The sequence below is a fragment of the Aythya fuligula genome, chromosome 16, assembly GCF_009819795.1.
Source record: "Aythya fuligula isolate bAytFul2 chromosome 16, bAytFul2.pri, whole genome shotgun sequence".
NCBI lineage: Eukaryota > Metazoa > Chordata > Aves > Anseriformes > Anatidae > Aythya > Aythya fuligula.
This window is the reverse complement of record NC_045574.1, coordinates 1,889,561-1,907,390: the sequence shown is the minus strand read 5'-3', so window position 1 is coordinate 1,907,390 and position 17,830 is coordinate 1,889,561. Positions and strand designations below refer to the sequence as shown.

Here is a 17,830-nt window from a genome sequence, read left to right as displayed (position 1 = left end):
GTTTACCTGTGGTTAGTCTTGTGCTAACAAGCCCAGGACAAGAACAAACTGGAAGCTGGTGCACAGGTCTGAAGGTGTTTTGGTTTTTTTAATATAAAAAAAAGGCCTTTTTTGGCATCCTCCCTCAGCTAAGGAGATGTGTGTATCAGGCCTTACAACGTTGCTGCCGCAGAAGCGCACCCCGTGGGCTGCAGCTGAGCTCACAGCTGACCGTGAGCGTGCTCACACATGCATAGGAAGTTGGAACGGATTCTTACCATTTTGGGCCCAAATCTGCCTTCTGGGACTTTCCCAGTTTTGTACTCATCCTAGACGATTGCTGTAAACTGCATTTTGCTCTTCCTGCATCCTAGTTTAGGACCTTAGAAAAATTGTGCTCAATTGCCTGTTTTAACCATTCTGCTCTTTTCCTGATGTGACATAATCTTACGGCACTATTAAACTCAGTGATTAATAAGCTAGGGCCCAATATCAAATATTGACTCAGGTCCCATCTGAATTGCTTTTCTCGCTTAACCACAACACCGGCTAGGAGTCAGACCTTCAGTTTGGTGGAGAACTTGCAAGGAAATATTCACCAAAATTCCTAAGCCGTTTTGGTGCATTACAGTATTTTTACTTACTATGCAATAGAGCCATGCAGCCAGAGAAGTGACAGTTTTCCTACTGACATAGAGCTCCTCGATGCACATGAGGAGGGAGCGTAGTGTGTGTGGCATGCCTCAGCATCCCAGGCGTCTACAAAGGTGCTTGCTCCAAAGATACTACACCAAAAAGTTGCCTTTGATGAAGGGTAAAGTTGTAACGTTCAGTTCTCCCCGAAGCTGTCAAGGAGGTCCTTGTCCCCGTGTCACTGCTGGAGGCTTTCTCAGGCTGGCTCTGCCTTGCCCTGTCCATTGCAGGACTGATGCCTGTGGGGCTGGGGCCATCTCCCAGAGCTCTGCTGGGGTCATCTGTCCTGAGTGGGTGAAACGTGAGTGATGGATGTCCTTGTAGCTCGGTGCTGTGCTGAGGAAACCTCTTCCCACCAGCATCTCCTCTCCTGGCGTCTCGGCTGCTCTGCCAAGTCCTAAGCCAGCTTTACCCTGCTTGACTTCCACCAAACGTGGAAAAGCGCGGCCTTGCAGCAAACCTGGGCAAGTTGGGGCAGATTTTTGGCATCCTCCATCCCCATATTTAAATGTGCTTCTAACTGGGAGCTGCAAATGTTTGGGGAGGTTTCACAGGCCCAAACAGAAGGGACTCTCATGTCATACAGTTCTCTATCTCCCTGTTAGAGGCTGGTGTAACCTCCTTGCAGCCCAACCTGTTACAAGGTGAAACAGAGGAAGAACAACCATCCAGGCAGAACACCTTCGGTACTTGAAGGCTGTGTTATTTATTCCAACAGCTTATATAGTTTTATCAAACCATCTTTAACACAAAACATGTCTCCTAAAAGAGAGAATGGTGTGAGATCCTACCGGAGATAATCTCAGCTAACAGCTTGCAAAGTTAAGCCTGAATTTCAACAGTCAAAACAGCAAAATGTTTCTCCCCTCCCCTTAACAATACCTTAAAATGCTAAAACCCAAAGAAAAGATGCCTGTGGCTGATGCTGCTGCGCCTGTCGGTGGAGCTTGTCCACACGGGGCTGTGCTTTGGTCCTTTCCTGGTGCTGAGCAGCAGCAGCGGGGCTGCACGGGGCTGGCCATGGATGCGTGGGACCGACGGGGCCCCCCCGCTGCCTGCCCTGCAGAGCGGCCCCATGGGCGGTCCAGAGGCCAGCTCAGTTGTGAGATGCAGGATGAGGGCAGTGTGTGGAAAAAACAATTGTCTAAACTTCTAATCTATGGAAACAGAATAAATAATAGGCTAAATTTGCAATGGTGGGAAGGTACCTTGGACAGGAAAGTCTGGTGTGTATATTATTACTGAAATTGCCTTTTCCCATAGGGGAAAATTGCAGCTAAGGCATCTTGAGAATGGCTCATACCACTACAAACACTGCAGTGTTGCTCTAAATCGTTAGGGATGGGAGCATAAGTCTTTTGGAGGTGCCAGTCCTTGTGCAGCATCTTGCGGTGCTCTAAACAAAACGGCTGCTGCAGAGGCGTGTGACAGACAACTGCCTGGTCCAGGTTGGCTTTTGTCCACAAATTCAATAGCAAATTCTCGTTTAACATTCACAGCAATCCCTCCTGCTGCCCCATCCCACCCCCTGCACGCTGTCATGGAGAGGGTTTGTTTTCTTGCTCCTTTGGTCGTGCTTCAGGGTCGCTCTCAGAAGAGGTGCTAGGTGCTTCGCTGTCTGCAGGAGGGAGGAGTGGGAGGAAAGCATGGTTACGCTGTGCTCAGGACACAAGGCATCAGTCATTGCTACAGCTGATTTCATGCAGCTCGCTAGCTGAAGCCCTATTGCCACCTATCTGCGGCCGGATATTTGGCTTAAATGTATAGGCTTGTCTTATCACGTTCCCAGAGCACAAACCCATCTCAAAGAAGAGTATCTGATGCTGCTGGGAGGGTGCCTCGGGTCTCAAAGGCAGGTGCAAGGAGTTTATATGACTGCAGGGTGCATGAATACAGCAGTCCTACACCAACAGTCCCTTTCAAAGCTCTCCTTGCCTAACTGACGAAGGCAAGCTCCAAGCAGACAGCCAGGCAGTTACCCGGGTTCTCTCTAGATGAGCTCCAGTTTGTCCTTATTGCAGACAGGTGTATGGACACGTGCTATTAGGGATATGTTTGAAGAGGTACAGCTGGGGTAATGTATTTTAAAGCATTTTTATGGGTATGGAGTGCAGCTTGGAGAAAGGGCTGGAAAGGAGTTTATTCTCTGCAGCTGTGCTTTGTGTTTGGTTGCTTGTTAGTGAACCCAGCCTCAGGCTCAGAGCTGAGGATTCGTGCATCCCATAGCCAGCTGGGCAGCAGCGTTGAGCAGGGCAATCCTGCCACGTCTGGGCTATGGGGGAGGCATGGAGATGGCTGGTGGTGATTAAAATTAATTCTGTTCCTATTTAAAATACTATTTGAAGGATAACTAGAGAAATGGAAAAAGCAAACTATAGCTCCCACCCCATGAATTTTATGAAGCCTAAGGTATTTTTTGATGTGTACGTTGCCCTGAGAAGGCTGCTGGTTGGTGCTCATCCTGTTAAAACAGGACCAGGATCTTGGCTGCAGTGTTCTTGCACCAGGACCCCACGGACCACCCCGCTGGTTGCAAGAGGCCCTCGGCCTGTGAGCCTCCTGCTGGCTGCAGTGAGGGATGGGATCCCCTGAGCATCCCCCCGTTGCGCCTGGCTTTGCTGCAGTTTCATGACATGTCCTCCTAGGCTGGGCACTATGAGCTGTGGTTACCAGTGCCTGCAGCAGCTCACCTGCCCCTTCAACGGTGAGGTCACTGATGTCCTCGGTCAGCTTGCGCATGCTGATGGTGGTTGCATCTCGCTGGATGTCGTGGACAGCGTTCCTCCGGCCAGCCCGATCGCAGGAAATAAAGTCAGTGTATGTGCTGGACTCTACCTCCATTGAATTTCTATGCACATCCAAAATCCTGTAGAGAAAACACAACTCTGAGGTCAAGGATGCTTGGCCCTGGATGCACAGCTGCATCCAGGTTAGATGACTTTAGGCAGGTAAATTACAGCCTGAAAAAAAAAAAAAAAAAAAAAAAAAAAAAAAAAGCCCCTACAACTCTGCTCCCAGGTGGAGCAGCTACTGAAATCTCAGGTAGCAACCCGCTGCTGGCTCTGCTGCCACCAGCTTTGTTCTCAGTGCACACCACGCGCCTGCTGCTTGGCTTCCCAGCACGATGGGGAACGGAGGCTGTCTTGGATTCAAAGCTCAGCATTTCAGCTCAACATCAGCCTGGCCCAAGCCCTTCTTCCTCCTCCAAATGCCATTTGAGGAGCTTTGAATGGAGGCTGAATTTGGCTCTCTGCACTGGGGGGGCTGATCCAACCTGAATTTGTAGTCAGAAATGGGGCTCCAGGAGGCAGCCACCCAAAAGCTCCAGGAGCCGGTGAGTGCTCCACATCAGTACTGGTGTGTTTGTCACATTCATGTAACGGACAGAGAGTTTGGTGAGACGGCTTTCTGATAAGCATTTTACCATGTGAAAATCAACCTTTCTGTGAGGTTTTTGGATCCCTTCACTCCTGTCTGTGCCAAGTGCAGACTGCAGAGAAAGGTTCACAATGAACACAAGCTGCCAGCCAGCTCTTGGTCCAGCCTGGTGGGTGTTTAAGCTGTTGGTTTTCATTTTAGCTGAGGCTTTAACTTGCCAGCGTTTGTCCTGCACACAGTGCAGGGAGCTGAGCAGCTTTAGGAACGTATCACAAGCGTCTTGGCGCCCGGGCACAGAGCTAGCTGTCCCATGCTGCCTCGGCAATGGAAACCCGGTGCTCTTGGTTCCCTCTCCCGCTCACAGAGTTTGGCACTCGTTTTTTTTTGTTTGTTTTTTGTTTTTTTTTTGTTTTGTTTTGTTTTGTTTTGTTTTTTGTTTTTTTCCTGCATGGAAGTTAGAGGCTATCGGTTGGCTTATTTCACCCACTGGAAAGAACACCTTCTGCCCTGCTCCTCCACCTGGAGGAGGTGAACGAATCAGGAACGTCGGCATCTAATGGAAAAAATGCAGTTTCTTGCATTCACTTGCTTTAGTGTTTTAGGGCTAACATGCCACTGAGAGGCTTGTTCAGCTCCTGCACCAATCCTGCTCAGTGCTCATCTCCCTACCAGGGCAGCCTGCTGGGAAGCCCAGCTCCTCAAACCCGCAGCTTCCACCGCCGAGGCTGGCGGACCTCAGCGTGCAAAGCGCCCCATCCTGGGGCACGGCGAGCGTCCAGCCATCCCCTTGCAAGTCCTCCTCGGAGCTCGGCAGCTCCGTGGGGAGCAGCAGGGACGATGCTGGGGCAGAAGCCGCCGGGAGGTGGCGGCTGAGCTCTGCCGCCCGGCTCAGCCCGCGGAGCCCCGCAGCGCCACCGGGGCCGGGGCGGCCGCTCCCCGCAGCGCCGGCCCCTTGCTCCAAGCTCTCGTCCCGGCCCCTTGCTCCAAGCTCTTGTCCCGCTCTGCAGCCCCCCCCGGCCGGGCCAGGGGGGTCCCTGCCCGCCCCCATGGCCAGCAGGGTGCTGGGAAGCCCCTGCATCCAGGAGCCACAGCCTCACTTTTCAGGGGAGATGTGATTTTTCTGCAGCTCCTGGCAGGCTCAAACCAGCTCGGTGGGGTTTAGCCAGTGAAAAATCTCTTAACATCGGCCAGTGATCAGAAAGAACCGCTTCCCTCCTGCCCGCAGAGTTGGAGCCGTGTCACTGTGGATGGATGGTCGTGGAGCGGTAGCTCCCCAGTTTAAAGCTCCTCGCCTTGCTGAAATAACCTTGCCCTGCCAAGCCTGCTGTTTGGCTCAAGCTTATTTTTCCATAGCATCTTGTGAGGACTGGAACAAAATGGGAGATCTGAGCCGCAACGGTCTCGGCTCTGCTGCTGTGGACGTCGTGTTTGGGGCAGGTTTTGGTGCCAGACCCCAGCTGGGCTCGCTGTCCTTCCCCGGGGAGCTCGTGGGCAGCGGGAGAAGCAGCTGGCTCTGCTCTCCGGGGTCTGAACTTCCCTGCTGCAGACCAGCGAGCCCTGCTCACACCCAGGTGGAATTTCACCCATTCAGAAGGTGTGGCTGCTAAGAAATTAAAGGGTTAAACGATTCGTCTGCCTTTCAGTGTGCAAGAGAGCCGGAAAGGAGGGCACACCTCTCTATCTCTATCCAACAGACAAGCCAGCACCAAATTCCCATTCCCCCCTTGCCTGCTCCTCTGCAGCTCCCAGGCCCGTCACTACGAGCACGCAGGTACTGCAAGCACTGGGAGGTGGACAACGGCCTGGAAACACCCCTGGGGGGTTAAACACCAAGGGCCCCGCGCCCGCAGCGCACATATATGTCCCATGGCCTATGTCCCATGGCCTGTGTCCCATGGCTTGCAGGGCTCGGGTGGATTTTTGCAGTCACACCCAGCCCTGGACTCCAGTTTCAAAGGAAGCCCTTCGCATGACACTGCATCTGTCCCTCATCTAGGTTAACCTGTAAGCCAGCAAGAGCTATTTTCATGGCTAAGAGGAGCTATTTTTGGACTGCACGCTACCAGCAGGCAGAATGGCCGTGCTGAGCTTGCCCCAGGCCTGCCTCTCTTACTTCAGGGTCCTGTCAGGCTTTTGCTCTACCAACTGGGCTTCGCAGTAACTGCATAAACTGTCTGTGTCAGACAAATTCCTGCTCGCCTCCTGGTGGCACCTCCTGCTACAGGACACCCTGGAGCACTTCGTAGACATCCTTGTCCCTTGAGGGAGCCAGCCCAGCCCAGCGGGTGGCTAGAAGGGGGGAGGCACGAAGGTTAAACAGCAGCCGGTGTCTCTGCAGCGCTGAGCCTGAGCCCCCACGGCTTCCCTTCACGGGGGGGGGATGGAATTGGGCCCTATCTTGCTTCCCCCACTCCCAGGCGTGGCACTGGGCAGGGCAGGGCCTGTGCCTGCCGTTGGTTCTGGGGCCGCACAGAGATGTCTCCGTTCCTCAAGGGCACGCTGTCCCCTGGGACACACGAGGAATGTCTCAGTGACCCCAGCAGGCAGCCGGCAAGGGCTGGCAGGGGACACGGAGCCCTGAGGTGCAGGAGTCCCCCACACTTACATCCCCAGTGCTCCCACCACCCGTTGTGAGCGGCAATTGGGACCAACAGCTCCATGCCCACAGGGCCGGATCCTGCTCTCCCAGTGTCACACCAGGGGATCGAACTGCTGTGCTTGGCCTACGAACTTCGGGAGGCCCGGCCAAGCTTTTTTTTCCCAAACCAAACTAAACCTTGCTGTGTTTGAACCTTGCAGGGGAAGAGGGATAAGGACCCTTTTTTCTGTTCAGGCTTCGCATCCTGCTTCTCTTCCCTTTACCACCAAGCTGCAGGGATGAGGGCATGGAGACGTACAATGCCATCGAGAGCTCCGCGTTGCACCCCTCGCCCTTTCATTCCCGGGTACCCTGACTATTATTAGCCCTCTCCTGCTGGGGGCAGATCCATAACAACAGCAAAATACACTCAACAGCCCTGCCGGGCTTGTAAAATATTTACAGCGTGAGATGGTTTGCTGCTGAGGGGGCCTGGTAGAGCACAGAGGCGGCAGCACCGGGGTTTCTGTGCTCCCTGCGGTCTGCTGTGAGGTTCCCTGCTGCGAGAGCTTCATCCAGCCAGGAGGGAAAAAATCCCACAGGGCAATAGCCAGCACTTGAGGTCAGGGGGTTTCCACCAACTGTCTGACAGCTTCCAGCTGGAATTTCAGCAAATTTTCCACTGGCTCTTGTCTGGGAACATGCGTGAGAGGTTGCACACCAAAGGATGAAGGCTCCATAATGCGGTTATCAGGGCTAGGGAGTATTTTTAGACCTGTGCCAGTGCCTTTACGACCTCGCTACAGCTCAAGACCCCCATGTCCTGGAGCTTTGATCCAGGCCCAGAAACCAGGATGACACTGTAGAAGCCCTGCTGGGTCTCCAGTCCTGGTGGTGCTGGTAGGGCTGGCAGCAGGGCCTTCACGAGGCACAGAGCTCCCCTGCCCTCCTGCTGGGCCTGCATCCTCCAAAACATGGTGGTGGCCTTGTCCCTACCCGAACTGATGGGCTCCAAGCTGTGGGACCCCCAGTTTCATGCCTGGGAGAGAAAACAGGCAGCAGCCTGATCTCCTGCCAAGGCACGGGTGTCCATCTCACGTGCTGAGCGGCGTGGAAAAGCCTCGCTGCACTGTGGTGGTGAAGAAATGCCAAGGTTGGGCATGTCACATTGGTATTTTTGGAAGGCTTTTGCTGTGGGATTCCTCGTAGTAACTCTGCACCCTCTGGCTCTGACACTAAATGCAGTGAATTCAGCCAGCCCCGACATCACGGCGTCTCCTTCCACTGCAGGGATTCTGCAAAAACAGAGCTTTTAGGGTTCTCCAGGACTTGGTGGAAAAATATCATTCATAGAGCAGAAGAACAGGCACAGCAGGGAGATTGCGGCTCAGTGTGTAAAACAGATTCCATCTGTTGCTTTGGCCTTGTTTTGTGGCAGGAAGATCACTGGAGGCCTGTAGAGCTGCTAACTCACTGCTTAGCCTCTGATTTAAGATGTGGCTCAGCCTGACTCCTGTAGGATTTAGGACTTCACACCCCTTGCATTTAGCTTCTCCCTCACTCCTGCCCTTCAGCACATCCCCAGCCTGCTCTTGGGGACCCCTGCTCTGGGTCTCTGTGGGAGAACGGAGGAGATTGCTCAGCCCCCCAGCCCACAATGACACCTCTTTGTTAGCGTTACTCAGCGCCGATCTCCCCACTGGCCTGGCTCTGGCTCCAGCCCCATGTTGGTGGCTGCACAAAGATGCCAGTCATTGCCCTCCGTGAGGGGAAAAATCACATTTTTCCTTGGCAACTGAGCTTTTCTGGGGCTCCTCCCTTCCCGCAGCATCCAAACCTCATCTGCATTTTAAGCCTCTTCTGCAGCTTCTCACCAAGTTGATTAATGGAAATAATTGGTCTCTCCGTGCATCTGGAGCCAGTTGCCGTGACAGCGGTTGTATTTGTGTTTTGTTCCCAGGTTGAGCTTGTTTTCTGCATCCCACATCTTTGAGGTGCCGCTGTCCCCATCCCTGGGGCAGCCACACATCCCTCGGGGCTCAGGGAGACAGGGCCGGTCGGGATGAGCCCCAGTGCCATGGACTGGGGCCGGGGCAGCCCCACAGCATGCAGGGAGAGCACCCAAATGGTGGGGGACATGTTGGCCTTGGGCTGTGGCCAGCTGGTGCCTTGCTCTCCCCTGTTTTCCCCTCCCAGTGCAGGCAGACACGGCTCCACCACATGCGCTGTGCGGAGTAGCAAGTCCAAGCCCTTCATCCAAGCACCCTTGGTCCCAAGAGCCCCCACCCCTCAGTCCCCCACAGAGACCCCATCAAAGCAAAGAGCATGAGGGGTGGGCTCCACCCAGCATTATTTTTATTTTTCCCCCTACTTCTTGTTTAGCTGCCTTTGTACGCGAATGCACTTTCACATGAGCAAAACCATGGCTGTGGAAGATTTGCTAATGGCTGAATTTGCAAAACAGACTAACCACAGACCAGACACTATAAGCCCTCCAGCTGTAACAGTCTCACAGCTGCTGTTGTAGTCATGTCCTAGGAGGACCCCTTGTATTGTCCCCACTTGTGATGTCCCAGCACGTCAGAGCCATTTGATGGGTTCCTTTGCAGTGGAGATCCCCACGAATCCCCTGCCTTCCCCCAGGCCATCCAGGCCTATGGAAGAAAAGTCCCTGCTGTCTTTCACCTCAAATTTCCTACAAAGGCTGGAAACTACCCAACGGTCCCACAGCTCTTCTGATTACCTCAGGGCATTGAATTCAGAGACTGTGACCTCCTCAATCCCTGCCTGGGATGCTCACCCAGCACACCAGCACCTTGCAGCCTCCCCAGGTGAGGAGGACTTCCCTCAGCCCAGAGGAGATGCAGCTGGGGCCTATTTTCGAGCACAGCTGCCCTTGTTTGTATAAAAGGAAGGGGAAGGCCCAGCAGCTCTTGATGGGATGGCTCTGTTTGGGGGAAGACCTTTCTGTGAAGACTGAGGTATGTAGGCCTGGGTTTTTACTTCTGTATTAAGAGGGACAAAGAACAAATCCTGTGTGGCCTTGTTCTGTGGTCTGGAGAGCTGGGTTCAGCTGCTGTGTGGAAGAGCACCTAGCTGTAGTGCACACACCTGCTTGGCCCTGCTTCATGCAGGCTCATCCAGCCCCACGGGTGTCACAGCCACACCAGAGCAGCGTGTTCCCACTCCGTGTGGTGTGAGGGGCTGTGGGAGAAGCCCTGCAGCCTCCTGAGGGGCCAGAGCCCTGGCAGCTCCCAGTGGGCCCTAAAAATAACCAGGGCAGCTCTTAAAAGTGTCACTATGGAATGAGGCAGGCTGATTAGCAGAAATGGGCTTAGCTCTGCTCCCTGGGGCTCTCCTGGCCGGTTCACTCATGCTGCTGCACAGAGGAAGAATCACACATGTAACTCAGAGGAGAGGGGTAGTGGTTGCTTGGGAAATGGGGGTAGATCCCCATAGGAGCAGTGATAAGGGTCAGTGGCTGGGCTGCTGCTATTGGAGATTTGCTGACAGCTGAAATGGGAAGTGTAGGAGTAAAAGAAGAGCTGGTAGGAGCTGGCTGAGCTGAGTCCTTCTGTGTGACCCTGTGGCTCCTGTGACCCACTGAAAGCAGCAGCCCCTTTGGCTGTGCTGCCTTGCTGGAGCCCTGTGCACCCACCTCACAGCATTGCTGTGGTGGGGGGAGGCTTCTGGTACATTTGTGTTAGGTGTAGCAGCTGCTGAGCCTTGCTGCAGGCAGGGTAAGTCCCTGCATGTGAGTCACCAGGGATGTGAGATCTTGACATGAGTTGAAGTGGTGCTCAAGATGCACCAAAACACTGTGCGTGTACTTGCAGAGATCCTTGCAAGCTATGGTCTCAGAAGGAAAAGTGCCACATTAAATGAGTTGCCAAATATTTTATGGTCCACTGAAATGCAGCCTGGGCACAGAAGGGCATGGGGCGTCTCCAGCATGCACAGAAATGTGTTGGTGTAGGTGATGTGCTCTGAGACCTGCAGGGTGAAGGACAGTGCACCAGCCAGCCCTGAGATGTGTTGGTGCCAGATCTGCAGACACCTGCTCAGTGCAAACTGCCTGTAAGTGATGAGAGAAAGCAGCAAGGTGACCTGCACAGCCAGACATGGGGCTGAGAAGCTCTGAGCAGGAGACACAGAGCACAGGGAGGATCGTCTGAGCCAGCAGGCTCACCACTCACACAAGTGTCACAGAAAGGCTCAGAGCTGGCGATTCCCTGCATCTTGCTGGGCTGATCCTATCCACAGAGCAAAACTGGCATGGCCGCGTGGGAGCAGTGAGCTATCAGCCACACTGCAGGGCCATGCTATGCAGCTCATGCTAGGGCTGCCCAGGGAGCTGGCACCACGACACAGCTTGGTGTGTGTGGCTGCAAAGTATGGAAAATGCAGCGGGGAAGTCATTACAGCACGACTGTGGATATTGGTTTCCTCCTAGCAACTTCCTAGCAGCTAGTAAGACAGAATACAGAGGAGGTCAAATGACTTCTTACAAAACAGGAAGGAAAAATCTTTTCCCTGTTTATATAATACTTCCCTGTGAATAAAAATCTTATCAGTCTGCAGCGTGAATCCCTACCTGGGTTAGTTGACTTTCCTTCTGGACATGACGTCAGACAAGCTTCATACACAGCAGGGCAGTGGCTTCTGGGGAAGGAAAATAAAATAAATATAAGAAAATAGTGTCCATGCTCATGTCAGGAGGTGGAAAGCTTGGCAGCTTTTTCCACCACCTGTAACAGGGAGGGAGCGTGGGGTTGGTGAGCAGTGAGAGGCCTCAGGACAAAGGTTCATCAGAAATGTTCTCAGCATGTGTTTTTCTGCATTAGAAGTGGTTTGCTTTGCTGGGTCTAAGAGCAAAGAAAGCCCAACCAGCAGCCTGTACTCGCAGAAGTTCCCTTTTGGTTTTACTTCTCCTTTCAACAACTTGATTTGAGCATGCTGGGAAGAACCGAAGCCTCTCGGTCCCCTGACCTGCACCACAGGGACGGCTGGGGGTTTGGTAATGGTGACAAAAGTATAAATAAATATTGGTTTGCAGCCCCACTGCCATTTAAAGAAGTGAAACTTCCATGTTAGCTGCTTTGAGGGGAGAAAGGGGGAAGTTTGTCTGGTACTTCAGTCACCTTGGTTTGCCTGGTGCTGTTTGGTTCTCTGCACACAGCTGTGCCTTCTCCCTTTGTCCCTAAGCCCTGCTCAAAGACATTTCCTCTGTGGCCTTAACATCTGCGGATGACTTGCAATCTCCTGACCTGCAGAGCCCAGCCAACAAGACACTTGCTTATTTTAGCAGCTGTTTCAGCTTTCAGACTTTTTGGAATATCATGGACTGCTTTTTTTTTTTTTTTTTACTTGGTCCCAGGGACACATCCTATCAGACAAAAAGCAAGAGATTAACCATGTAAGGAAGCAAGCAGTAGCTCATTCAGCAATTCTTCTGCCTCGTCCACCTGGGCTCTGGGCCACTCCGACTGCGGTCATTTTCCAAACCAGGACAGATCTGCAGACTTCCTCTTCGTTCCTTGACCCACTTCTAAAGCTGCCTCGTTGTTGGAGCTGAGGATTGCTCGCCTGCTCCAGCCCCACCTCAAGGACAGGGCACTTGCTGCTTCTGTGTGTCAGTTTGCCCATCTGTTAAATGGAGCTATTAATACTCTTTCCTCATGAGATGTTTCAAATATTTGTAAAGCTTTGAGATCTGCAGATGACAGGCTTACAGAAGTGGAAAATACTAATTAAGATCGTGGCAGTGTCCAAGCACAGGCGCAAGGGTTTAACAATACACTTCTGTTAGTGTTTACCCCACTTACAGTGAAGTGCTTATTGAAAATGCTAGACAGGAAAAGAAACAGCATTCCCACAGCTCTGGGAATACACATCGCCCTTTTGGGGACACCAACTGGGCTGACAAAAGCAGGAAGGAAGAAAGCCAGCTTTGGAAATTCCCAATCCTCAATTTCCCCTCTTTGCATTCCTGCCTCACTCCGGCTCCTGTGTCAAAACCTCTGGCACTTCGCATGGATTGCGAAACTTCTCCAAATCTGTGGCCCTGTGCCAGGAGATGCTTAAAGCAAATTGGAACAAGGATGCTCTGAACTAGAAGAGCCATCACTAATCCTGGTCCTGAGGGGATGTCGGGGAAGCCCTGTTTTCTCTCAAAAGAGCTGATTTTGGAGAGAGGGATCCACTAGTGACTGATCTTGGCTTCCCACCCCTCCGGCACTGGCTCCAGCTGGATGTTTCTCCCCATGGCCCTACCTTGGGGACTTGGGGTCCTGCAGAAGAGCAGCTGGGTGCCCTTCTCTGTCCTCTGTTGGCTCCCCCAGCCCCAGGGGTGCAGAGCTGTGAGACCCCATGTGCACAGGCAGGCAGCATCCCACACGGGGGGTCTGGGAGCTTGGGGCTGGTGATGGGGACTAGCCCTTGCAGTAGGGTAGGGACGGGCTGAAGTAACTTCTAAAATAATATTTTACTCTTCCTAATCTGGTGCCAAAGTGCATCAAGGTACTGTGTTATTTAGGGACCTTGTGGAAATGTCCAAGGGATAGCTAAACATCCACACCCAATGAGGAGGGAATTACAAGGGCACTGCCATCAGCATGGTACATACACACTGCTTGAGGTCCAGACTCTCTCACTGTTTTTCAGTTGTTACCCAGAAGGAACACACAAAACAAATGCACTGCTTCAAAATGAGTACATGTTCCAAGAAGCCCAGAGTGCTTTTTGGCAGAAATCAGCCCTATTCTATACAGCAGATGTCTTGGTGTTGCTTTTGATCCAGAGAGGAAATCCTTTTTTGGTTTCAACCAAGGTGATGGCAGCAAACAGAAGGTCGTTCTTGTAGCTCTTGACTCACGGGTAAACATCAGGCCAAATGCATCACTGATTAGAATGGGAGACTGCTTCTCCCAGGGCAGGCTGAAAGGCTGTCTAGCTCGGTATCCTGTCTCCAACAGCAGCTGGCATCCTTGGCTCAGAGATGCAAGAAGACTCGTAGTTGTGATGGGATATTTTTCATCAGTTACTAATTGCCATGAACCAGGAGGTTTTATAATCCTTGAAATGCAATATCCTTATAACTGCAACCAGGATAGCTTTGTTACCTCCATAGCGACCTGGCATCCAACACAGCACCTTCTGCACTGAGTGCCAGGGCTATCTAGAGGCAATGAGCACCACTGAATGATTACTTTGTGGAAAGAGTAATTCCAGTGAAGTTGATGACGCTCTGGTGGGGATGTTTGGCTTATTACGTCACTGTCAATATCAACAAACGTTGGCATTTGGGTTTTTGTGCCTGGAAGTTCCTGAGGCAGCAGCTTGTGGCCAGCAGCGTGCAGGCATGGAGGAGAGGCAGAGAGCCCTGTGCCTCCTGGGGCTGTGCCGGGAAGGAAGGCATTTAGGAACCTACAGCGCAAGCCAGAAATGAGTGGTGCAAAGTACATAGCCCTGCAGGCTTGAAAGAAGTGAAAGTTTAGAAACGGGGGGAATAAATGGTTCATAGTTCACCACTGCTCTTCCTGCTCATGCTACAGGTCCCAGGCTGAGCCCTGGAGCAACACCTCGGCGTCTCTGTCACTGCCGTCGGGAGGAGCTGGGGACAAAGTGCACACAGCCACCGACCCTCCCCACCGCACCAGCTGGTACCAGTAAGCTTCTGGGAGCACCTCCCTTTATGGCTTGGCTGGGAGCATGTTGTTTGGTTTGTTTGTGTGTTTTTTTTTTTGTTGTTGTTTTTTTTTTTCCCCTTCTCATCCTCTCTAAGGAACAGGTACTGTGTTGGAAAACTTGTTTGCTGGATTGTTCCATTTGTATGGCTCTGGTGACTCGAAGGAAACCCTCCGCAGTGTGGAGCAGCAGCTGGATCGAGGCTTTGAATATGAAAATTGAGATCAGGGTGGTGCAGTAAGGCAAATAAAAAGCAGTGTTGAAGCTTCTGCTGTTCCTTACTGAATTTCAGATTCATCCCCTGGTTCTGCTACAGACCTGTATGAGCCCAGGAAAAGCACCTGATTTGGTAAAACAGGGATGATGCTGGTGTTTGGTTAGCCAGGCAGGTTGGAGGGATCAGTGCTGCAATAACTGGCCCTGAAACACGGGAGGTCCAGGAAACATTAGCAACCTGGGAAATGTTTTTCATAGCTGTGTTTTGGGGGGGGGGCAGAGCTGCATGTCTGTGTGCAGGCTTCCAAGTGGGCTCAAAATTCTCTTTTCTTTGGTATAAGAGAATGGGGGGAAGTGAAACAGCACTTTAGCTCATTTTAGCCTTTACACCTCATCAGAATCAGCCACTGTGAGCACAGAAATTACAAGTGGTTGGATAGATGCAGGGTTCTTTGGGTTTTAGCGTCTCCACTCTGATGCTACTTGTATCAGCAGCCTATGTACTTTATTTTAATGGCCTCCAGCTCTTTGGGGCATCCAGGTCCTCACCCTCTGGCAAGTGTCCATGGCATGGAGGACATGGAGCCCAGCGCCCTGTCCTGTGCTCAGGGTGCAGGAAGCTTTGGTGTTTGCAAACAGCAATTTAATCCACATCCATGCTATGAATTAATTCAGCCTTAGAGGATCCCTTCATGCATCCTCGTTTCCCAGACACTGTCCCTCATTACAGTAAACACGTGATGGCTTCTCACTTGGGTGGCCCCACTTCACCAAGGTGGCCCCTTCCAGCCAAGAGCCCACAAAGCCAGAGCACATCCCCCAGCCAGCTGGATGGGGCACACTGATCTTGCCATGAGCAAGCACAGCCCAGAGCCTGAGGGCTGCCACCAGCCTACTCTTCCCCTGGAGCTGTCCTCACTGCTGCAGCCACCCCGCCACAGCCACCTCTTGCTCATCCGGCACTGGCACGTCCTCCTTGTTCGTCCCACGGTCACAGCTGCCAGGGGCATTGCTCCTGGGAATACAGCTGAGCTTGGCTCTTGTTCCGTGGACACATTTACCTCTTCCAATGCAAGGGAAATGCTTCCCAAATGCTCCTCTAGGACTGAGGTGTTGCACTCGTGTGCCAGCTCGCTGCTGCTCGCTACCAGCTGCTTAGGGGAAACCGGAGAGAGGAGAGCTCCAGGCAGCTCTGAGGTGGAAGAATTTTCAAAGCCTCCTGAGAATATCGCCACGCAGCAGTTCTTTTTTTATCCCAACTCTGTGCCTTTTAAAACACTTGCTTGGGAAGCTGGATGCCTGTGAGTCTCTGAGCCTGCTTCCACCCCATTTGTGAGCCAGGGCTTGGGGTGGCCCCAACCCACACCACGGGCAGGGAGCCCGGTGTCTGGCAGCCTGGCATTTGCTCCTGGACAGGCACAGCATGGCCCCTGTGTCGTAAGGGATCCTGTCTGGCCAGTTTCTCAAAATAAATGGACAAACGGCAGAAAGGAGGCCAGAAATCCCCACGGGGGTCACTGAGCCAGTCCTTTGTGATCTCTAAGGCTGCTCTCCCCTCCGCAGCAAGCCCGGCACGACGCAATTTTCAAAGTGAAACGCAGCCACCTCCCTGCCACCGGCACGGCACAACGCCAGCACGCAGCCTTGCTTTTTCAGCCCACAGCTTGCGGGAAGCGAAATCCTGCTGCTGACAGTCCGTTAGGTAGAAGTTAAGTCTGTAAAGCAACCACCCATCGGCAGCCCCCAGCCGCGGACGAGCCCCTGGCAGCATCCTGCCCCTGGCACCCTGCTCCCCGCGTTTCACTTACAGGCACGACGGCTCCGGCTGCTGCTTGAGTCCCAAAGCCCCGCTGCTGCCAGAGGGATCGGGGCTGGAAACGCGCCCCACCAGCCAGGTTGGCCGCAGCCAGCTCCAGACTCGCGGCTTCCTTGTGCTGGGAGCCTCTAAATGAAGTTGCACTTGTGGGGCCGAGGGGCGTGTTCTGCTCCCCGCCGGGTGAGTCCCTGCCTGCTGTAATCCAATGCTCGGCCCGATGATGTCAAGCTGCCGCTGCTCGGCTCCTACCTTACAGGCGGCAGGAGGGATCCGTTTCCTTCTCGCGGGGATCTTTGTTTAGCTGTGCATTGTAACCTCATCTCCCGGCAGCTGCATGTGCCCGAACATCCTTCCTTCGATGCTGCTGGGTGCTTCCTCTGCGGGCTCCACCTGTCACCGGCAGCACCCGCAGCTCCGCGAGGCATCTCGGGCGCATTGCTGGGATGCACGGCTCAGCTGCCCCCTGCCCTTCGTCCCCTCCAAGCCACGGGCTCCATCGCACCCGACACCGCCTGGGCGGCTTTGCCGGGTGGAAGAGCCTCCCAAGGAAATAGCTCCGTGTCTTTTTGGAGCGCCTTTTGCACTGTGGGCTCCTGAGGGGTATCTTTGGTGAAATTCAAGTGTGCTTGGGCTCATCTGCCCCTGTGACAGCCTTATTTGGGGGTGAAATGCAGAGCTGGTGACAGCATCCGAATGGAAGGGGGGAGGTCTTCATGGCGAGGCAGCGCTGCGTGCCAAGCACCTGCCTCTGCGCCCACCCCGCTGTGGAGGGCAGCAGGGGGCTCTTGGCAAACTCGGGCTGCTCCAGGAGAGGAAGCCCTGCCCAGGAATGTCACCCTGGGTAGTGTCACTTCCCTGCATCCCATCCGCCTTGAGGCGGCTCTGGGTGACAGAAGTCACACACAGCTGATGGCAGTGCTGTCCTGCCTGTCCTCCTCTGGCACAGCCCTGCTGGGCAGCTGTGGGCACCCAAGTGGGGTGTCCTGCCCCAAGCCCAGCCTGGAACCAGGGCTCGTTAGTGCTGATTGCTCCTCCAGCAGAGTGGAGGGTGTGTTTTTCCCTGCTGTAAGGATGCTACTGCCCGCGGCCTTGTAAAGGGGAGATTAGAGGGCATGACTTGGCTGGAGGGCATTTGCTGGGAACCTGATCCCGTCCTGCTGGAGCCACGGGAGGTTTAACTTCGGGCTGAGAGCCCAGTGAGCAGCGTGAGCTGGAGGACTCTGCTCCCAGGCTGCCACCTTGCAGAGCACAAGGCCCGACAGCAGTGTTTCTGCCCACCCTGGTGAGCAGGCACCAGCCGTCCCCTCCCAGCCACGAGCCCTGTTCCTGCAAGCTGCTGGTGATGGCAGATACCCACGCCCTGCCATCGCATGCAGGAAGAGATAAAAATACCAACAAAAGCAGCTGGCAGTGCAGGAAACACCCTGACGGCTCTAAGGAGGTGCTGAGGAAGGGGAAAGAACCTCAATAAAACAAAACATCCC

At 53.5% G+C, this 17,830-nt stretch overlaps 1 protein-coding gene across 1 annotated transcript; it reads right to left on the bottom strand.

Moving 5' to 3' along the window:
* Window positions 1-1,398: 1,398 nt before the first annotated feature.
* On the bottom strand, window positions 1,399-16,459 carry PKIG (cAMP-dependent protein kinase inhibitor gamma). The gene is made up of 4 exons (XM_032198357.1): window positions 16,339-16,459; window positions 11,223-11,290; window positions 3,363-3,538; window positions 1,399-2,290 (listed from the first exon to the last, which is right to left on the bottom strand). The coding sequence occupies exons 3-4, from the start codon at window positions 3,511-3,513 to the stop codon at window positions 2,211-2,213; spliced, it is 231 nt and encodes a 76-aa protein (XP_032054248.1). The 5' UTR covers window positions 3,514-3,538; window positions 11,223-11,290; window positions 16,339-16,459; the 3' UTR covers window positions 1,399-2,210.
* Window positions 16,460-17,830: the final 1,371 nt, after the last annotated feature.